Source organism: Leuciscus leuciscus (genome assembly GCF_965113295.1).
Source record: "Leuciscus leuciscus genome assembly, chromosome: 2".
NCBI classification, from domain to species: Eukaryota; Metazoa; Chordata; class Actinopteri; order Cypriniformes; family Leuciscidae; genus Leuciscus; species Leuciscus leuciscus.
The window spans coordinates 46,255,954-46,274,640 of record NC_138726.1 but is presented as its reverse complement, the minus strand read 5'-3'; the positions used below and the strand labels follow the sequence as shown (position 1 = coordinate 46,274,640).

Genomic DNA, 18,687 nt, shown 5'->3' with positions numbered 1-18,687 from the left:
GATAACGCATAATAGGGGCACTTTACATATTACTGAAGTGGGTCCACAAACAGTGTGGATTATGAAATGGATCTTTGGTTTTACGGAGTTTCAGAAACCCTGGCGTATAAGTCAAAATTCACAATTTTCTTTCGAATTGCTGTCATAGACTCCAATGCCAACGAGTAAAACTAATGAAAATGAATGAATACAATAGGAGTTTCACACGCTCGCTTGGCTCCTAAAGAGATTGTATATGCAGCCCTATCCTGTACTCACAGTTGCATCGCTAAACTTTATGCATTTGGCACACAGAGCAACTGGAACAACACAGGCCCGAACCCCGCCAAGTCCGAGCAAAGGATGCGTTTGTCGGCATTGCCACCTGCGAGTACAATAATGAAATATTTGCGTCTTTCAGCGCAGCTGCAGCCCAAAACAAAACTGCCCCAGATGGCTGATGGCATATCATGAAATCCACTTTTTGATTAAAACTGATCGCCCTTTTCATAGGATTAATTGCTTACGAGCACATGAATGTCGAGCGGTTTGCTGTCCACTAAATTAATGAACTCTCTGAACAGAGGCGAATAGGAGCGTGGGCGTCTTGTCGATTTAATCCTGTGCACACATGCAGAATAATCCTGTCTTATCTGCTCTGACTGCGTCTAAAACCTGTTGCTTGATCAGGGTTTAGCCACTTGCGGCAACTGGTCAGTTTTGCCAATCAATCCATGTGTGTGTTGAGTGTCGGCTGCGGCGGGTCTGTAACTAAAATAGCATCTGGCATTTATTAGAAAATAAGGAGAGCAGGGAAGTAAACAGACTTTTTTTCGAGAGATGCATACCTCCTATGCGGGCATTGTAGGCTATACCTACAATGCAATGCGAGTTGTTGGCTACAGCAGCAACTTCACCTGCACATCGCGTCCCATGCCTGGAAAGAAAAAGAAATGCAATCAAAAATTGAAATATGTTATTGTGAGTTTGATCAGAACTGTAACGATGTCGGTCTTGCTTCCCCATTATCTCCTCAATGTATTATGTCCTCTCCACACTGCTAATTAAAACTGTAAAGAGGGAAAACATTTTTTATAAAAAAGATGGATTGAGAATTACACACTAAGACACTGGCTCTGATTTAAGCCCTAGTGATTTGCCCTTTATTGTCTACAGCCTAAGCTACAATGTAAAACAAAATTGTGTAATTTTAACTGTAACAAAACTGTAAAAATGCAACAGTAAAAACCTGTTAAAAACTGTAATAGATTTAACCTTACATTTTATAATTTCAGCTGCCAGTTTTATTTCATAAATTGTCATTGAAATTATCATTGTATCATTCAAATGTTTGGGGTCGGTAAGAATTGTATAGTTTTTCTTAATCACTTTTGCACATTTTTCGAAACAGTCTTAACATTCTCTAAACTGTAAGTTCAGTTGTCACAACTGTTTGATGGAACATTAGAACTCTATTGCATGTCTGTAACTCACCCAAAACATTTAATTCATGCTTCAAAACCTAGTTATTGTGTCATTAAATTGGCCAATCCCACCAAAAAAATTAAATGTCATCATGTGAGCCACACTAGTCAAATGTTATTTCACTATGGAAATATTTGTTATATACAAATGTTTTTTCTACTTTTTTTGTTGACACTGACTGCTTTCTATACTACACGAGAATGTCAGTTTTGTCTAGCTGAATGCTCTTGTGCATCATCCTGAGCTTTTTATTAGGTCAAATTTACTGGGAAAAGTCAATACTGTATAAAAAGAAATGTAATATTCTTATTCAAATAGTACATTTATTTTGTAGAAATGTCTTCCCCCACCACCAACACCAGACGTTTACATAACTTCCTATTGCTCTTCCATGACAAGCAACTGTGAATTTTTAGTTTACATATAACACATTTCTACAAAAATAATTGTACTGTATAAATACATATGCATTTATACAATATTGCTGTAGCTGCTGCTCTATAGGGTTGTGACGTTCCATGTTCAATAAATGGTAGTGATTTTGCTTTCTATTTGAATATATTTTATCATTTCATTTATTCCTGTGATGGCAAAGCGGAATTTTCAGCATCATTACTCCAGTTTTCATTGTCACATGACCCTTCAGAAATCATAGCAATATGCTGATCAGGAACATGCATATACAGAAAGTAAATAGGGTGAACTTTTAATTTCATTTTGTTAACTAAAAGCAAAAACTTTGTTTTAGACTCCGACGGCAGCACATTTTCAAACTGATATCCAAGTCAATCCTCTTTCCACCACTGTCATAGCGCATCGCAACAGGCTGCATTAGCAATGCATTAATTGCATTTTTATCTTGTGCACTGTTCACTCGCTGTCGTTCTCTCAGTGCACCTCCTTACCAAAGTCTTTTTTAATAATTTTATTCTTTGTCCTCACTCAATTAAGTTTCTGCTCCGGGAGGCACGTTCCACACTTCAAAAATGAATTGAACGTTGTATTGTTTTCCATTTCAAATATCCTGATGAGTATTAACAAAACAGGTCTTTGAAGTTTTGCTTGAGCTCTTGGCAGTTCATTCGTAAACATGTGGCATGAGCAGAGAACAAGCATTAAATCAGGTGCTTATCAAAGACAGAGACGTTTTCAATTAAAGCCACACCACACTCAATCCCACAGGATTGGATTGGTTTCAGTGCTTCCCCACAAAAAAAAAGCCTCTTTATTGTGTTGACACGCAAAATCACACAAGTCCAGCATTACAGCTTTATTTGCATTGCTCCAAATATCACAGCTTTTGAGGAGGCAAGATATTTCAAAATATTGCTGTATTAGATCTGGTCCAAAATCTAGTCAGATCTACCCAAAACACCCCAGCAACCATTTGGGGTGATCATTCCTCATAGTCACACATTCTGTTTTATTAAGTTAGGTTCTACAAATCCTATCAGTATGAGATTTTAACCTGTGCCAGCGCAAATATCCAACAATCCATAGGCGAGAGCAGAGGTGCGCACTTTTGTGATTATCCCTGGAAACTGCCTAGTAACCACCCATAACACCCTAACAACTGTCTAGCCACCACCTAGAACCAAAAAATTTCAACCCAAAAAAACATCCTAGCAAATCACCCAGTTAACACTAGCACCTATTCACGACATATTAGCAACCTCCTAGCAAGGTCAAAATACCTTTAAAACTTCAAATCTCTCTTCAAACAAACCAATTTCTCAAACTGCAAAAAGGCTTCAATGACCTTTGAACTTCAACACAATCTTCAAAAACTTTTTCCAAGCAAACATTTTATCCACCCCCTGATCACTCAAAGCAAGTTACGTAAGTGTTAGCAGCAAATGAGATGTGTTTAAAGGGATAGTTCACCCAAAATTGAAAATTCTCTAATAATTTACTCACCCTCATGTCGTTCCAAGCCCATAATACTTTCATTCATCTTCGGAACACAAACAAAGATCTTTTTGATGGCTACTCAACTGACACTTTGACGCATCAAAAAGTTCATAAAGAGACAGTAAAACCAATACATATGAACTGAACGGTTTAGTCAAAATTTTCTGAAGAGACACGATCGCTTTATATGATATTCATTTAGCTGACGCTTTTATCCGAAGCGACTTACAATTGCTATATATGTCAGAGGTCGCACGCCTCTGGAGCAACTAGGGGTTAAGTGTCTTGCTCAGGGACACATTGGTGTCTCACAGTGGATTCGAACCCGGGTCTCTCACACCAAAGGCATGTGTCTTATCCATTGCGCCACCACCACCACCTGATGAACAGATTGAATTTAGGCTTTTATTCACATTAAGGGCCCTATCTTACACCCTGCGCAATGCAGCGGCAAGCGCGACTCAAGTGTTTTTTGCTAGCTTCAGTCCGACGCAGTTATCATTTTCACGTACTGTGCCACGTTGTTTAAATAGCAAATGCATGCGCCCATGGGCATGCTGGTCTGAAAACGAGGTGTGTTAGCGCGTTGCTATTTTGAGGCAACAGAAATAGACTGCGCCATTGACCAACTGAAACCTGGTCTAAAGTCAATGGCACAATATTTTTTTTGTTATTTAAAGAGCGCGTTAGTAATGTACGCCTATAGGCAGGTCCACAACGCGCTTACACTCTGCTTATTACACACACAGAGACGTGCAAAAGCACTCAAACATGCCAAATATTAAAAATAAAAGGATTACAATGTAAAAGATTATTATTGTGTACATAAAGATATGGTGGAATCTGGCTTGTCCCGTAGATCATTGGTTCCCAACAGGGGGGTCGCGGCCCACAAGGGGGCCTCAGCGAGCTCTGTGGGGGGTCGTGTCGTATTTTGAATAGTTGTGAGCAATGAGCATTAAATAAAAGTCCTTAACTTTTTTCTGTTCAAAATTTACAAAATTTATATAATGAGCGAGTTCATCATGAATCCATTTTCCAATCCGTGTTTTTGTCTTATCCTGAACCACTATGGTACACCTATAATAAGTGTTTACATTGGGACTATTTCACACTGGTTCGGATCGCTGCCGCTGCGGAGTAGCCCAGTACCTGCGTGACTCGTCATAGACGTACACAGAGAGAAGTAGTTCCGGCTACAATGTTCTTCCGAAAGACGCATTATTCTGTTAATAAACGCAAGTTTACTATCGTTCGCTATAGCGCCAAAAGCGTCAAAAATAAAGCCTCACATTGATAAAGCCTCACAAATAACATGCAAGTATTGAGGTCCCAGACAGCAGTCATTTAGTAATAGCCTATATTCTTTTTTTTTTTTTTTTATCTACACACCAGTGTGAATATTTTTGTTATTGCATTTTTAAACTACTTTTATAGGCTACTCCTAGGCTTACGTTTTTAAATTACAAAGGGCCTACTAATGTTTTTGTTATTGTATTTTCAATATTATAGGCTATTATTTGTGCATAAACATATCTGGTTATAGTAAACATACCATTTGCTTGAAAACAACATATTCTGTCATCCTTGCTGCAAGCTTACAAGAGCGATAATATCATTAAATGTGAAGGGGGGCCCTAAAATATTTTCTTGGGAAAAAGGGGGTCTCAGACAAAAAGAGGTTGGGAACCACTGCCGTAGATGGTCTGCTTGCACGCTTTAACCTCGCGCAGAGCAGATCCGTTTGCGCTCTGGAGACGCGTTCAGTTTTTCCGCTTGCAAATTCCTCCATGTAAATAGCGAATCCGCCATGGTGCGAGCGCAACTGGCATGTAAAGGGAATGAGAGATGAGACTCTGATTGGTTTACAGCACGTAAAGTCCAAAACACACCCATTACTCATTAAGGGCCCATAAACATTGATTAGCGGACATAAACAGAGGCTCAACCGAACCTGCTTGACCTCTTGTGGAAGCTCAAACGTGCTGCGTAACACACGAGAACGAACCTCATTGGTTCTTGCTGAAGCTCAAACCCTTTAAGACAAGTCGTGTGGTGAAGAGTACTTTTAAAGACATCAGGACTCACTTGTTCTCGTTGCTGGAGTCGTATCGTGGGGTCGGGTCATAGTCATTGCCATTCACATCGTAGCTAGCAAGCTGATCCTAAATGACGGACAAAGCACATTAAATAAACCATCTGTGTCAGGGTTCTGTCACTTCTGTCTAGTGTATTTTTTGGTTCTGTGACAGAGCTCTGACATTCCTGTTTTGTCATGTCTTTGTGTGAGCACGCGGTTCGTGTTTTCATCGGCCGCATGCTTCCATGTCATGTTTTGTCTTGTACTGTGTAGCACGCAGCTTGTGTTTTTCATTAGCTGTGTGCTTTCTTGTTGTCACGTTTTGTGTGACTTCGTGGCTTATGAGTGTTCTCATTGCTTGTGTTTTTTTGTCATGTTTAGTGTGAGCACATGGATTGTCATGTATGTTTCCTTTATTTCCTTGTGCCATGTGCTCTCCTGTCGATTGTCTAATCCCGCCCACCTTGTTACCAGATTATTGGTTCATTTGCCCCACCTGTCCTCCCTTGTTACCTGCCCTGTTTGCTCCCTATTTATTCTCCTTGTGATTGCAGTCCTGTGCTGGTTCGTTGCCATATGTACGTCGTATGTTTACCCTTGTGTGTTCTTCCTGTGGTCGAGTCGAGTCGAGTCGAGTCGAGTCGAGTCGAGTCGAGTCTTCCCTTCCCTTCCCTCTCCTCTCGGGGTAGTTTTTGTTTGTTTTATTTTTTGCTTAATAAAAGCCTTTATAAAAGCCTTTACATTTTTATAAAATAACATTACAACATTAATGTTACTAAAATAACACTTAAGAATGTATTTACAGAGATTAGAGAAAGTTTCAAGATAATCTCACATAATTCTGAGCCAGATCCGGATGGTTTCTCTCAATACCGTCATCCAAGATGGTGACGACCACATTTCGACCTGTGTAGCCTCTCTGCCAGGCCGCAAGGATATTCATTTCTGAACGACAGCGGCTGTTTTTATCACTACAGTGCTGGAAGACAATAAGAAGTCATCAAAATCAATATACCTTCACTTGCAATCAGTTTCTGGAACATGCATTTGACTTTGAAAATAGGAAACATTAGAACATTAGCAAAATTCTCTGTTCTCCAGAAACACAAGCCTTTATTACTTCAGTAACCTTATGACTCAATCCGTCTGTGAGGAAATATGTCACAGCAAGTGGTAACATAAACCTGTAAATTAAATGGGACGATTCATGTTTATTCAGAGGCAGAGGTTTTCGTGTCCTTCAAGGTCTCATTTATGATTCTTTTCAACGCAGTCTTTGAGGACACAATCAACAAAGACGTCCCAGTGTGAAGTCAACATCAGAGGATGGATTGAAAACAGTCTCAGATACCTTTGTGCTGCAATATTAATCATGTGAATGCAAAACAAACACCGAATATGCTTTAATAATGCTTGAAAACATCAGCTCTACTGGATTAACTATTAATCTTGTAGTGTTTGAAACTGATATACGAAGAACAAAAGGATTTTGAAGGACGCTTCAGTAAAACTAACAAGGTCTGAAGTCCTTCGAAGACACTTTTCGGAAGGAAAAGAAATTAGATGCCAACGAATAAAGAGTAACACATTTCTCAAGGTTCAAGGCCACTCTTCAATCAGTAATCAATGAAAATCTTGTTGAAATAAGAGCAGGAGTACAATGCAAACAAAGTCAATCATTAAAGAGTAAAGTAGAATAACAATTATGGAGTAACTTTACCCTTTTTTATCAAAAGCCAAATAAAAAATATTTATAAAACAAAGAAAACCAAAAGAGATGCATCAGAATTTTCTCCTATATAATGCAACATAATAATGCAATCAGATTCATCAACAACAACAACAATAACAGTGAGAGCAAAGAGGATCCTTATCAGGGAACATGTTTTTAAAGAAAGACTGAATTTAAGAGTTGTTGAAAGCTTAATGGTGATGACATTGTAGTCATGTGACTGTGGTGTAGTGCATTTATAGCCTAACTTTAGCTTTTTACTTCTGCCAATTGTATGTATACATGAAAATTCATAAAGGTTGCATTCATTTGTGAAGATTATCATGATGAACTAATGAAAGAATCATTAACTTCTTTCGGTCATGGAGCTTATTTTATGCAATAATCCAAAAGCCAATGAAAAAATCCTATCAGCTTTTTGTCAAGGGAACCAGGGGTTCTTGAACGACTATGTAAAATGATGCTTATGACTGAAATTTGCCCTGACTAATGCCAGTGTTAGTGTGACTGTGTTAATTTCCTCAATATGAACTAATTTGTAATTCATAGCATCAGGCTAGTAAGAGAAACAAACTAGCGCACATACACTACATTCACACAGTTCGGTTTTTATGAGGCAAGGGCAGCGGAAACAGTCCTGCTATAAAACAAATAAAACAACAGGAGCTTCACAAACGAGCCCATTTAATGAAGCACAAATCAGTGGCCCTTTTCTCTCTAGGAGTCACTGGAAATGAGGCAGCGATTCATTTGCTAAATCACTTCATTAGGGAAAAAAAGGTCAAAAGGTAAAGATAGTTTATGAAATACAGGACTGAATGTGTGAAATATCTACTAACAATGTACCACATGTTGGACCATTTGGGATCGTTGAAGTGGATGTAGCTCGGGTCACTCCTGGCTTGACGTTTCACTCGTGACTTCACCACCTGCTGCTGCGCCCATTCAACCTGCAGAAAAAGCACGGGTTACATCGACTCACATCAAAGACTAAACAGTTTATGCTCACCTTCATGCACATAAACATGTCTGCGAAATGTGCGGTCTGTATTTAGTCACGCTCTGGCTTTTCCATTACGTGAGGCTTATGTAGTCATTGAATTTTGAGGAGAAACAAATGGGAATGTAGTACTCTGAATCATGCTTTCCTCAATCCAGCCTGAAGAAGAAATACAGTCACACCATCCAAAATATATGCATATCAATTTAAGTCTAAGAGATTTTTTTCATTTTGTTTTTTACACACATTACTGTCCCTAAATATGTAATAGCATTTTAGAATTCACTTATGATTATGATATTTGGTTAGTGCAATCATGTTTTACCTTGAATACTAAATGTAAAAATCAACAATGAATTAGAGTGTGTGCTAGTCTAAAAATGACTAAAAGCAAGGAAGAAAGTGCTCTTGTGCTTTCTATATCGATTAAAGCAGCACCAACCACATCCAGCTCTATCTAGATCTCTGTATCCTTCCAGTTAAACGTATCATCTGTTGTAAATAAAGGGATGCAGACTTCTAATTTGAAAAGTCACCCAGCCATGCCCGCAGATGAATTTGTCTTGCAGAAATGCCCGAATTTGTGGTTCCCCTCAAAAGAGCTTAACTTCAGAATCACTAGCGCACTATGCTTTCTTGCTTTCATTAAAGAGGTCCAGAGGGAAATGTAATGAAAATCACATATTGCAATAATTATGTCTTTCTCTCTGTTACAGTCCCAGTGCTATAAATGAATGGGTTGGGTTGGGAATCAAGAACCAGTTCTTATTAAAAAGTGGCTCTATTAAATAAATAAATAAAAAGAACCAAATGATTTATGACATTTGGTTCCATTAATAATTCTTGAATGTTTGGATCATACTGATCCACTAATGAATCTCTAGCAGGTTGTTTGGAGGCTGAATCAAATGTCAAGAGAGAGAAAGGCTGAGTGCAGCAAAAATGCACAGTGATAATAAATATCACTCAATGATTCAGTTAAATCAGTAATAAACTTGTTCAGATATAGTTAGGATATATAGTATCAAGAATTATTGAACAAATAAAAAAAAAAAGTGGTCTCTCAATAATTACGAGGTCATGAAAACTGCATGTATTAAAGTTTAAAATGGTTTAGATTAAATACAGCATGTCACACTGCTGTGGCAGCGAATCAGCAGCTCACGTATTAAGTAACAAGAAAATAAACGATGCACTTCACGTGATTTGTAGTATGTACTGTAGCATATACTATGGATAGTTCAATTGGATGATTTGATACTGATAAACACCTGTGAATGCACATTCTACATTAATAAACCAAGTCGCACTGTGTATAATATGATATTTTGGCTGATGAACTATATTACTTGACTAAAAAAGTTGGTAAATTTTTTTAATGTTTTTGAAAGTCGTCTCATAGTAAAAACAGTAATATTGTAAAATATTATCACAATTTAAAATAAATGTTTTCTATTTGAACATATTTTAAAATGTAATTTATTCCTGTGATGGCAAAACTGATTTTCGGCATCATTACTCTGGTCTTGTCACATGATCCTTCAGAAATCATTCTAATATGCTGATTTGCTGTTCAAGAAACATTTCTTATTTTATTTTCAATGTTGAAAACAGTTGTGCAGCTTAATATTTTTGTGGAAACTTGATACATTTTTCTCAGGATTCTTTGATGAATGTAAAGTTCTAAATAACAGCCTTTATTTAAAACCGTAATCTTTTGTTATATTGTGTCTTTATGATCACTTTTGATAAATTTATTGTATCCTTGCTGAATTAAATTATTAATTTCTTAAAAAAAAAAAATAATCTTTTAAAAGGTAGTGTAATACATTATTGAACACTGGTGTCTTTTATCACAATGCAACAACAGCAGATTGAACACTGCAGATCTGTCAGATTACATTTTCAGTGTCCTTTTATATAGACTACTACACATCTATTGGAGGAGATGTTACTTGCCCCGTTCTTTTCAGCTTGACAGCTCTTTGCTTGTGGTAACAAAACATTTCGCGCCACCTCGCACGGCCTCTGCCTGTGGCCTGACACTGATGAAATGGGTTATTGGGCATTTGCCACGCCACACCATTTGTACACATAGCCCGGGGCAGGATATGATCAGAGGGCCTCCGTCAGATGCCCTCCAATAGACCTGGACTGTTTTATTACTCCCGAGATGCCGGCTGTCGGGAGGAGATAATCTTAGCAGGGGAGGGCTGGCTTCCAAATCCTGGAAACAGCTTGACTTTGAATGCCTGGCTGCTCTGTCAAATGAAGTCTTGGACAAACACGGCTGCTCGTCATATTAATGCGTCCGGGACCGAAGTGATTTAATGTGTAAGTCGGAGGATTGAAAGTCAGAGCATAGGAACCATCTGAAAGTAGGAGGGACACAATTGTAACAGAACTTAACAGCTTGGCCTATGAATATTCATTATTTAGTCATATAATGAATATTCAACAGTAGTCCCAGTACTGGTTTTCCTCAGCATTTGCTTGATCTTAAAATTGTTTTGTATATGTGTCCAACTACAATTTTTTCATTTGTACTGTCGCCAAGCAAAACAAAAGTCTTAAGGCCTATTTATACTTCTGCGTCGAACTTACGCCGTAGCTACGTCGTAGGCTGTGTTTAGCGCGCGTACCCTTCGGCGTACCCTGGCGCAACTCTCCAAAAATGTAACAACGCGTCAATTCTACGCGGACGCAAGCGCTGTGATTGGTCTGCTAGAACCCCTCCCTCGGGTTTCACATGGTCCCTCTGCATGAGTAATTGCGCGTCAACGCGGACAACGACGCAGAAGTATAAATTAAAACCAACGCGTTGCCTACAGCGTAGAGGCTCCGGCGTAGGTCCAACGCAGAAGTATAAATAGGCCTTTAAAACATAATGATTTCCTAATAAAAGTGTCATAATTAAAAGTGTCCTCCCATATAATGGTTGCTACACCTCCTAATAAAGGTTATTATAGTTTAAAAAGTTTTACTAGTGTGAAACCCATAATGCAAAATGGAGTAATTTTCAGTTTAGTTTTGTTAATTTTGATGGTGCATTAACCAGTCCCTCCAGGATTTTGCAACTGCAAGAATAAAGTGAATTCAACCAACTGATGCATTATTATTTGCAATTTAATACAATAGTAATTTAAGCTGTAAAAAATGCTAAAACAATTATACAACAATAGAGAATAATATAACTGGTAAAATGTCAAAACATTAAATAACTATTTAAAACATTTAAAAAATACAGTATGTAATCAGTGACAGTAGTATGCAGGCATCTGTGTCTAACACAATTCAGTATTTTCAGCTAAGCAGAATTATGAATAGATCTATACCGGTGAGACCAATGCCTTGTGCAAATTAACACACACACACAAAAAATCCAGCAAATATCACCTCAATTTTTGAAAAAAGTCACAGCAAATTGAGTCATTTTGGGCTGTAAAAATCAGTGATAAAAAAAAAACTGATTTAAGTGAACTAAACTTAATTTACTATGTTTATCCAATTGATTTGTCCAATGTACTTGAATTAACAGAATTAATAAAAGTTCTCTACACTTTTGGGAAGTAAGTAAAAAAATAAATAAATAAAACATTTTCAAAGAAATGAATTAATACATTTTCTTTAATTTCTTTTTTCCCCATAAAGTTTCAGTAATAGTTTTACGGTCATTGTACATAGTGGAGGGAGGAGGGTCCATCTGTGCTATTGTTTAATTATTCAATATTGAGCATTGAGTGCTTTTGCAACCCCAGGCTAAAAGTCACCCAGTTCAGTGTTGAAACAGAACCAACCCCAACCCCTATTAAAAATAGGGCCTCTTTGAGAATAGATTAACTGAATTTTGACCAATGTAAAAATGTGGATGCATATTCAAGTAGTAATTTAAACATCTTTAGTTTTAGTCTGTGTTTCATCCCTTATAAACCATACGACATATCAGAAACTCCCCATGCTGAAAATAATAACATCAAAGATGAGGTTACAATTTGTTTCAAATGCACAACACCACATCATACTGCAGGACATGCGCAAAATGAAATGCGCTATGAATACAGAACTGCTGCCATATTTAGCTGTAAATTTTAACTACCATCCCACCGGCATCACCGGGGTGTTTATGATTCAGCAGCACAGACTCCATCAGCTCGTGTCAGATGGCCTGCACAGGGCCAATTTTGAGATGTTTATGGCATACATTTTTTTTTAAATATATTCAATAGTTATGTTTGAGCCCATTTAGATCAACTAAATGAGACTTTTCATGAAGACAGCAGCTGCAGACTCTCATTTGAAGCTTTATTTTAGATAACCGTTTAAAAGTTTGGTAATAAGAAGGAGTGTTTCTTGAGCACCAAATCTGCGTATTAGAATGATTTCAGAAGGATCATGTGAAACTATAGACTGGAGTACTGATGCTGAAAAATCATCTTTGACATCACGGGACTAAATTATCATTTCAAAGATATATAAATAGAACTTTAAAAGCAACGTAGAGAGGGGTGTGTTTGTTTGGATTGATTTCAAATATCAACAATATTCAGCAAGGACTTTGAGAAATAACATACTGCACCTTTAAGGACCCGTGAAAACCGTGTTTGATCAATTTAATGCTTCCTTGCTGAGTAAATGTATACATTTATTTTAATTTTTTTTATTATACCAACCCCACAATTTTGAAGTGAACAGTAGCATAAATAGTACATATTTTTCACTTTGCATTAGACCTTGTGTGCCAGAGAAACGTGCGCGCAGCCATCTTTAGAATTTTGTCTTTGAACTTCCTTTTTTGCAGTAGCGTTGTATATTTCTATGGCATCGCTGTCGAAGAATAATTAGCTGGTGAAGTGGATTTACTTATTGTAGAGTTAACGAAAGTTATCATGAGCATTGTACTGTTTAAAGCAGATGTCTTAACAAATGTCAGCAGACCGGTAAGATTTTAAAACGAGCAGTTAATTCATAAATACGCAAGATCACTGTGGAAATACAAACAGGAAGGGGCTATAAAAAAGGGGCGGGGCTACAAAGGTCTCTTTTATAAACTTTCAAGCATCTGAAGTGCCATTCTTGTCATCAGTGGAATGTTTGGTGATGGTGGCCACATGTGGGAAGGCTTACCTCTGGGTCCATGTGAATGAAGCTGTGAGAGCCCCTCGTGGCAAAGGTGGATCTGCGTACCACCCTGCTGTGATGGAAATGGTAATGGTGCTCCAGTCCTCCGATCTACAGGACAAACAACCATGAAAACCAGCATGAGAATTGAGTGAACAGAACAGTCACACATTTGAGAAAGGCATGAAATTAACTTTTATCAGAGACAGCTTTGGTGGACAGAAATTGCATCTTGGCAGGAGCTAGCAAAAAAAAAAAAAGAGATCAATATTAGCACATACAGCACAGACTCTTTTCACTATAAAAAAGTTCTTGCACATAGATTGCTATTCCAGCCTCAAAAAAAGCCAAAGAGAATCTCAGTAAAATGGACATATGGCACACAGTTGGTGTTGCAGAAGGCGAAATCTAGTTGGCACATGCCTTCTGCCCTTAGCACATCTATCACACACTGGCACTTCTGAGTCAAATAATAAAGGAATAGTTCAGTATTTACTCGCTCTCGATGTTGTTCTAAACCTGTATGCACTGCTGTTGTTTTTGTCAATAAGAGTAATTTTCCACAATTCGATAGCTTTGCACAGGGCAAAATGTAATCATTTAAATTTCATACTTAAAAATATAATTCTCCATCCAACATCATTGCCTACAATATACACAAGTACCAAATGGCATTTTAGAGTACATGATGACATACTTGGAATGATGCACCAAAGTGTCCTTTTTGAATTTGAAGTTTAGAACTCTGGTGGAACATTTTAGTGGATAAAGAGATAATAAGTTGTATAACTTGTATGTACTGCTTAATGGTGTTTTTTGTGCATTTTCCATATAGCTGATTGATTGTATGGAAAATATAGATGGATGAAGATTTTTTTTTTAAATCATGGGGAAAAAAGTCATACAGTTTTGATAGATACATAAGGCTGTGTAAAATAATTAATTTTCTTTTGCAGATAAATATTTTTTTAAATACTTTACATGATTTTTCTGCAATGCAAATGTTATTATTGTAAATAAATGTTTTCTTTTGTAACAACTGAGAGGGTGTGATATTAAATATGCCTTTGCCAAAATTGTGGGGAAGAATCCATTCACATATCTGTCTGTAAATAAACTCCATGTTCTTTGTTCACTCATATTGATTCTCCTTGCTGTCAGTACACACTGAGCAGAATTGAGATGTAAAAGCATTAGGTGAAGAAAGTGACAAAGAGGACTTAAAATAACCTTGAAAGACAACTTTGTCTGTGCTTTCAACAATAAAAGAGATCTGCCACTCAGAGAAGAACATCTTGAAGCCCTGAGATTAGCAACCTCACAGAGACTAAATTCAAGGCATACTAGTAGCGTAGTAGACAGTGTTCATTTGAACAGACACCACCTCCAGATGTCCTAAGGCCCTTGAGTGCAAGAGAGATGTGCATTTCATACAGTGCGGTCGACTGAATAACATGTTCAAACAATGATTTCTCAAGTTCTTACAATGTAAACATGTTTAATAATAGTTTATAAGGGGTAATTCTTTACATAAAAATGCAAGAATGCACATTGAGCAAGTAAAAACCTGAGACTCTTGCAGCATTTAGAAATTCTAGAGGCTTTTTGATGTAGTGTAATACCACATATAAAATGATTTCACAACCTGAAGCATATCACTGCAATTTATGCTTTGAGGTATTACACATGTGACAAGTCTAGACTATTAAACCACAACAACAAAAAAGGTTAAAGTTTTATAGAAAGGAAGAGTGGGTGGTCTAATTCAGTGGCTAATGATGATGTGATCCAGACGAATCAGAAGTGGGAATACTCAAGTTGAAATTTTCCACTTCCAACCTCACTCTGAATTCTCCCACCTCCTCTTGAAAATAACCAATGGAACATGATTATGATTTCACTTTTCTAACTTTATGTTGCTGTTTGAGCATAAACAGCATCTTCAAAGTTACGACGTTCAAAGTTCAAAGCAGAGGGAGATATTTTATTTTACAGAAATCACTTTTTAAGGACTACAACAAACGGCCCGCCCCTGGAACACGCAAAGGCAGTGTTAAGAAGAGGAAGAGTTGTTTAGTAGAGCACATTTGTGAGTCTGCTTAAGCTGTACAGTACGTAACACAAATGCAATATCACTCTGTAGGCATCTTACAACAGTTCCCACATGACACGAGCAATTTATAGATTATCATGAAAGAATATGCTAATCAATGACTTGAAGATAGTTAACTCCACATCAGCTACATAAAATCATCAACTAACCATTCAGAAACATCCTGTTGCATTCTACATGTTGTCACTTCTTCTTGAGTCTCTCCATCAATGTCTGACTTCGGTTTGAACATAAAAGGCAGAACAGTTTCTGACATTTTAGTGCGTGTCTGCAAGCTGCTAACACACAAGCTTTTGAAGCTCCGTCCTCTGTGCCGGGAGCAGCAGCTCATTTGCATTTAAAGGGACACACACACAAAACAACGCGTTTTTGCTCACCCTCAAAAAGGGACAATTTTAACATGCTATAAAAATGACCTGTGGAGTATTTCGAGCTAAAACTTCACATACACACTCTTGGGACATCAGAGACTTATAAGATTATACATCTTGTAAAAAGAGGCATTATACCACCCATTTAAAATTAGATCAAATTCTGCTTCTTGGCTGATCAATCTGCTCCCACTATAGACATAGGAGGAGGGAACTTTTCACACACGTTAGCAAAATGACTGAAAGACTTGATCAAAGATAAGTTTTGCAGTGGTGAAAAAAGCTAAATGCAAATGATAGAATGCAAATAAAGGCTATAATTGTGCATAGTTAAGATAGCAACATGAACAATGAACTGAAGCCAAAGGCTGCATTATGTCAAACTCTACAGTATCTGGTGCAAATTCATGTTGCACCTGCCTAATTTCTACCAAGTGACACATGGACAGTTTGCTTGTTCTCCTTGTGCTTTAAAACACATGACTAAAACTATGCAAAACTATCTAGTTATATTAAATACAGGATCATGTGCATAATTTGGGCCAATCAATGTTTGATATGTGTGGTAATTTATTAGCTGCCACACCAATCAAAAATCATCATAATACAAAAGTACATTTTAATTTTCCTATTCAGCCAATGTCAATGAAAATTACATATTATGCAATTTATGGTAATATTAATACATTTCAATGTTTACTTAAGTTTATCTTTTGTACTATAAACTATTATAATAGTTGTTTTGGGTCCCTTCTTGATATTTTATTAAAATCATGGTCATGAAGTAAATCCAGCTGCTTGCACATTAACCCCGAGACATTTTAAACCATATGTTAGTCCTGAGATATCTTGCTCCATGTTTCTTACTGTCCACACTGAGTTAATCATTCCTGCATATTAAGGTTTCGAGATTTCTTGGAAAACGTTATCGCGGTTGTTTGGGCAACAGCAGCCCGCTCCGGTAGTCTTGAAAAACACCAAAATTGTCTAGCTCTTTATCACTCGAATTAACGCGTTTAACGTCACTGTTCGACATTTTTACTGGCGCTTTTTTACTCGCTTGAACCAAACAATCGCGTTAAAGTTTATGCTACATACTAATATTTAATTAGATAAGTGTCAAAGAAATTCTAGCACTGCGTTGTTTACATTTAGGCACAATCATTTTTCTCTGCCTACCAGTTTTAGAATACCAACTGCGAATCGATGCGTGCAGGTTAAAAATACCTAAAAGTAGAGTGACAGCCCTAAGCAAATTGTGTTTCAGTGCGTAATTGTTTGCGTAATTTACGCATGCATGACCTAACTTGTTAGATTTTGATAATGCTCGCATACCAATGATACTGTATTCTCATGGACTTTAAACTGATTTAAATGAGTTTCCCATCATATATGCACGAAACAAATACAAAAATATCCTTACCTGACCCAAGTTAGTAAAGCCATATTTTGAGGCGAGTTTATCAGCGTCTACTGGTCCTCCGGGGATCCGAACAGCCCAGTGATTGGTGTAAACGCTAGAAAGCGACGCTTCCCGAAGCCAAAAAGTTGACAAAACAAAACCAAGCAACAAACGCATATTGCTCGTCGATAGTCCAGTCTGGTAACTTTGCGGTAAATGATTCACGCACACTCGCCAAAACACGAGCATCAAACCTTTAGTCCTGGCACGCGATACATCCAAAACATCCTTGAGTTACTCCTGCATTATTTCCCCCCATTCAAACCACTGCATCCCTTCCTATCGCTTCATTTTGGGAGCTCGAGTTCAATAAACCTGAAATTTGTGGTCCTGTTTCACGACAGATGGCACGCCAGCCAATATAAGTCTTGTCATGTAAGCCTATGGCAGAATGAGTGCGCGCGCTATTATTGAGGTTAGCAGCACGAGCTTATGGCTAGTGCTTGCATGCGCAAGCATGTGTCATATATACGCCAATAAAAGGCGTTTTATCCAGACAAGTGGCGTGCAAGTATCTGAGATTCATAGCTCACAGGTAATTCACTTTTGAACGAGTCTTGCAGTGTGGTGATGATCCCTAATGATGACTGACCAGAAGAACAAGTATTTCTAACTGTTTAGGGGGGAATCTCAGCTCATGACACCTGTCAAGACCGTGTCCGTCTTATATTTCAGCCCAATATAAGTGCGTGCGTGTGTGTGTGTGTGTGTGTGTGTGTGTGTGTGTGTGTGTGTGTGCGCGCGCGCGAATGTGACAGCCATAAAGGAAATGAAATGATAAATGCATTCAGTCACTGCAATCACACTGAGGGTGTTTGGAAAGACATGAGGAATGCTTTGAATCTAGAGGTGTTTGAAAAGCTCAATCATCATTTTTCTGTTGTCAATATGTGGAACTAATCTAAATGGAGCAAACTGCAACCGAATTGATTTAGAATTACAGTGGGAGTCCAAAAGACCACACAAAAAATCTTGGATTTTTCTCATGTAGACCAGAGAATAAAAGTTCTGTTTGTTAGCTGTCAGCTTGACAAGATCACTTGAGTAATTAAAGCAAAAGAAGATTAACCAAACACTAACTTAACTTCAAAAACAACAGAAGCATTTTCACTGGTGTTCTCAGACTTTTTGGTCCCACTGAACATAATTTGAATGATAGCTGCAGTTTTAATGTCCTTGCAAAAGGTTTGTCTGTTACATCCTTCTTTGGTTTCTTTGGTTTATTAACTCAAGCAGCACATCAACACTGATACAAAGTGAATTCACAGCTAAGTTGTTTCAAAAACGGTGATATAATTCTCTTTTTCTACTCCTATCTCTACCATATGTGCCTTCCCTGCTGAGATAGAAAAAAAGGCCAGACGCTCTCCGTTTCCCACTTGTAAATGATCAGAATATCTCTTTTTATGAAAAGCAAAACCATCTAGTCTAAATTT

General features: G+C 37.6%; 1 protein-coding gene across 2 annotated transcripts in view; it reads right to left on the bottom strand.

The window, feature by feature from the left end:
* The window catches only part of pcsk6 (proprotein convertase subtilisin/kexin type 6), a 77,285-nt gene extending 59,396 nt beyond the window's left edge, over nucleotides 1-17,889 (bottom strand). The window contains exons 1-6 of one of the 2 annotated variants that reach the window (XM_082154302.1): nucleotides 17,213-17,889; nucleotides 13,312-13,416; nucleotides 8,027-8,137; nucleotides 6,291-6,434; nucleotides 5,464-5,540; nucleotides 828-916 (exon numbers count right to left, since the gene is read on the bottom strand). In XM_082154302.1, coding sequence (XP_082010428.1) covers nucleotides 828-916; nucleotides 5,464-5,540; nucleotides 6,291-6,434; nucleotides 8,027-8,137; nucleotides 13,312-13,416; nucleotides 17,213-17,440 — 754 coding nt within the window. In that variant the 5' untranslated portion in view covers nucleotides 17,441-17,889. Of the gene's footprint in view, nucleotides 1-827; nucleotides 917-5,463; nucleotides 5,541-6,290; nucleotides 6,435-8,026; nucleotides 8,138-13,311; nucleotides 13,417-17,212 lie in introns of those variants that run through there. The other variant, XM_082154303.1, reaches the window with a different exon arrangement.
* Between the last annotated feature and the right edge of the window lie 798 nt (nucleotides 17,890-18,687).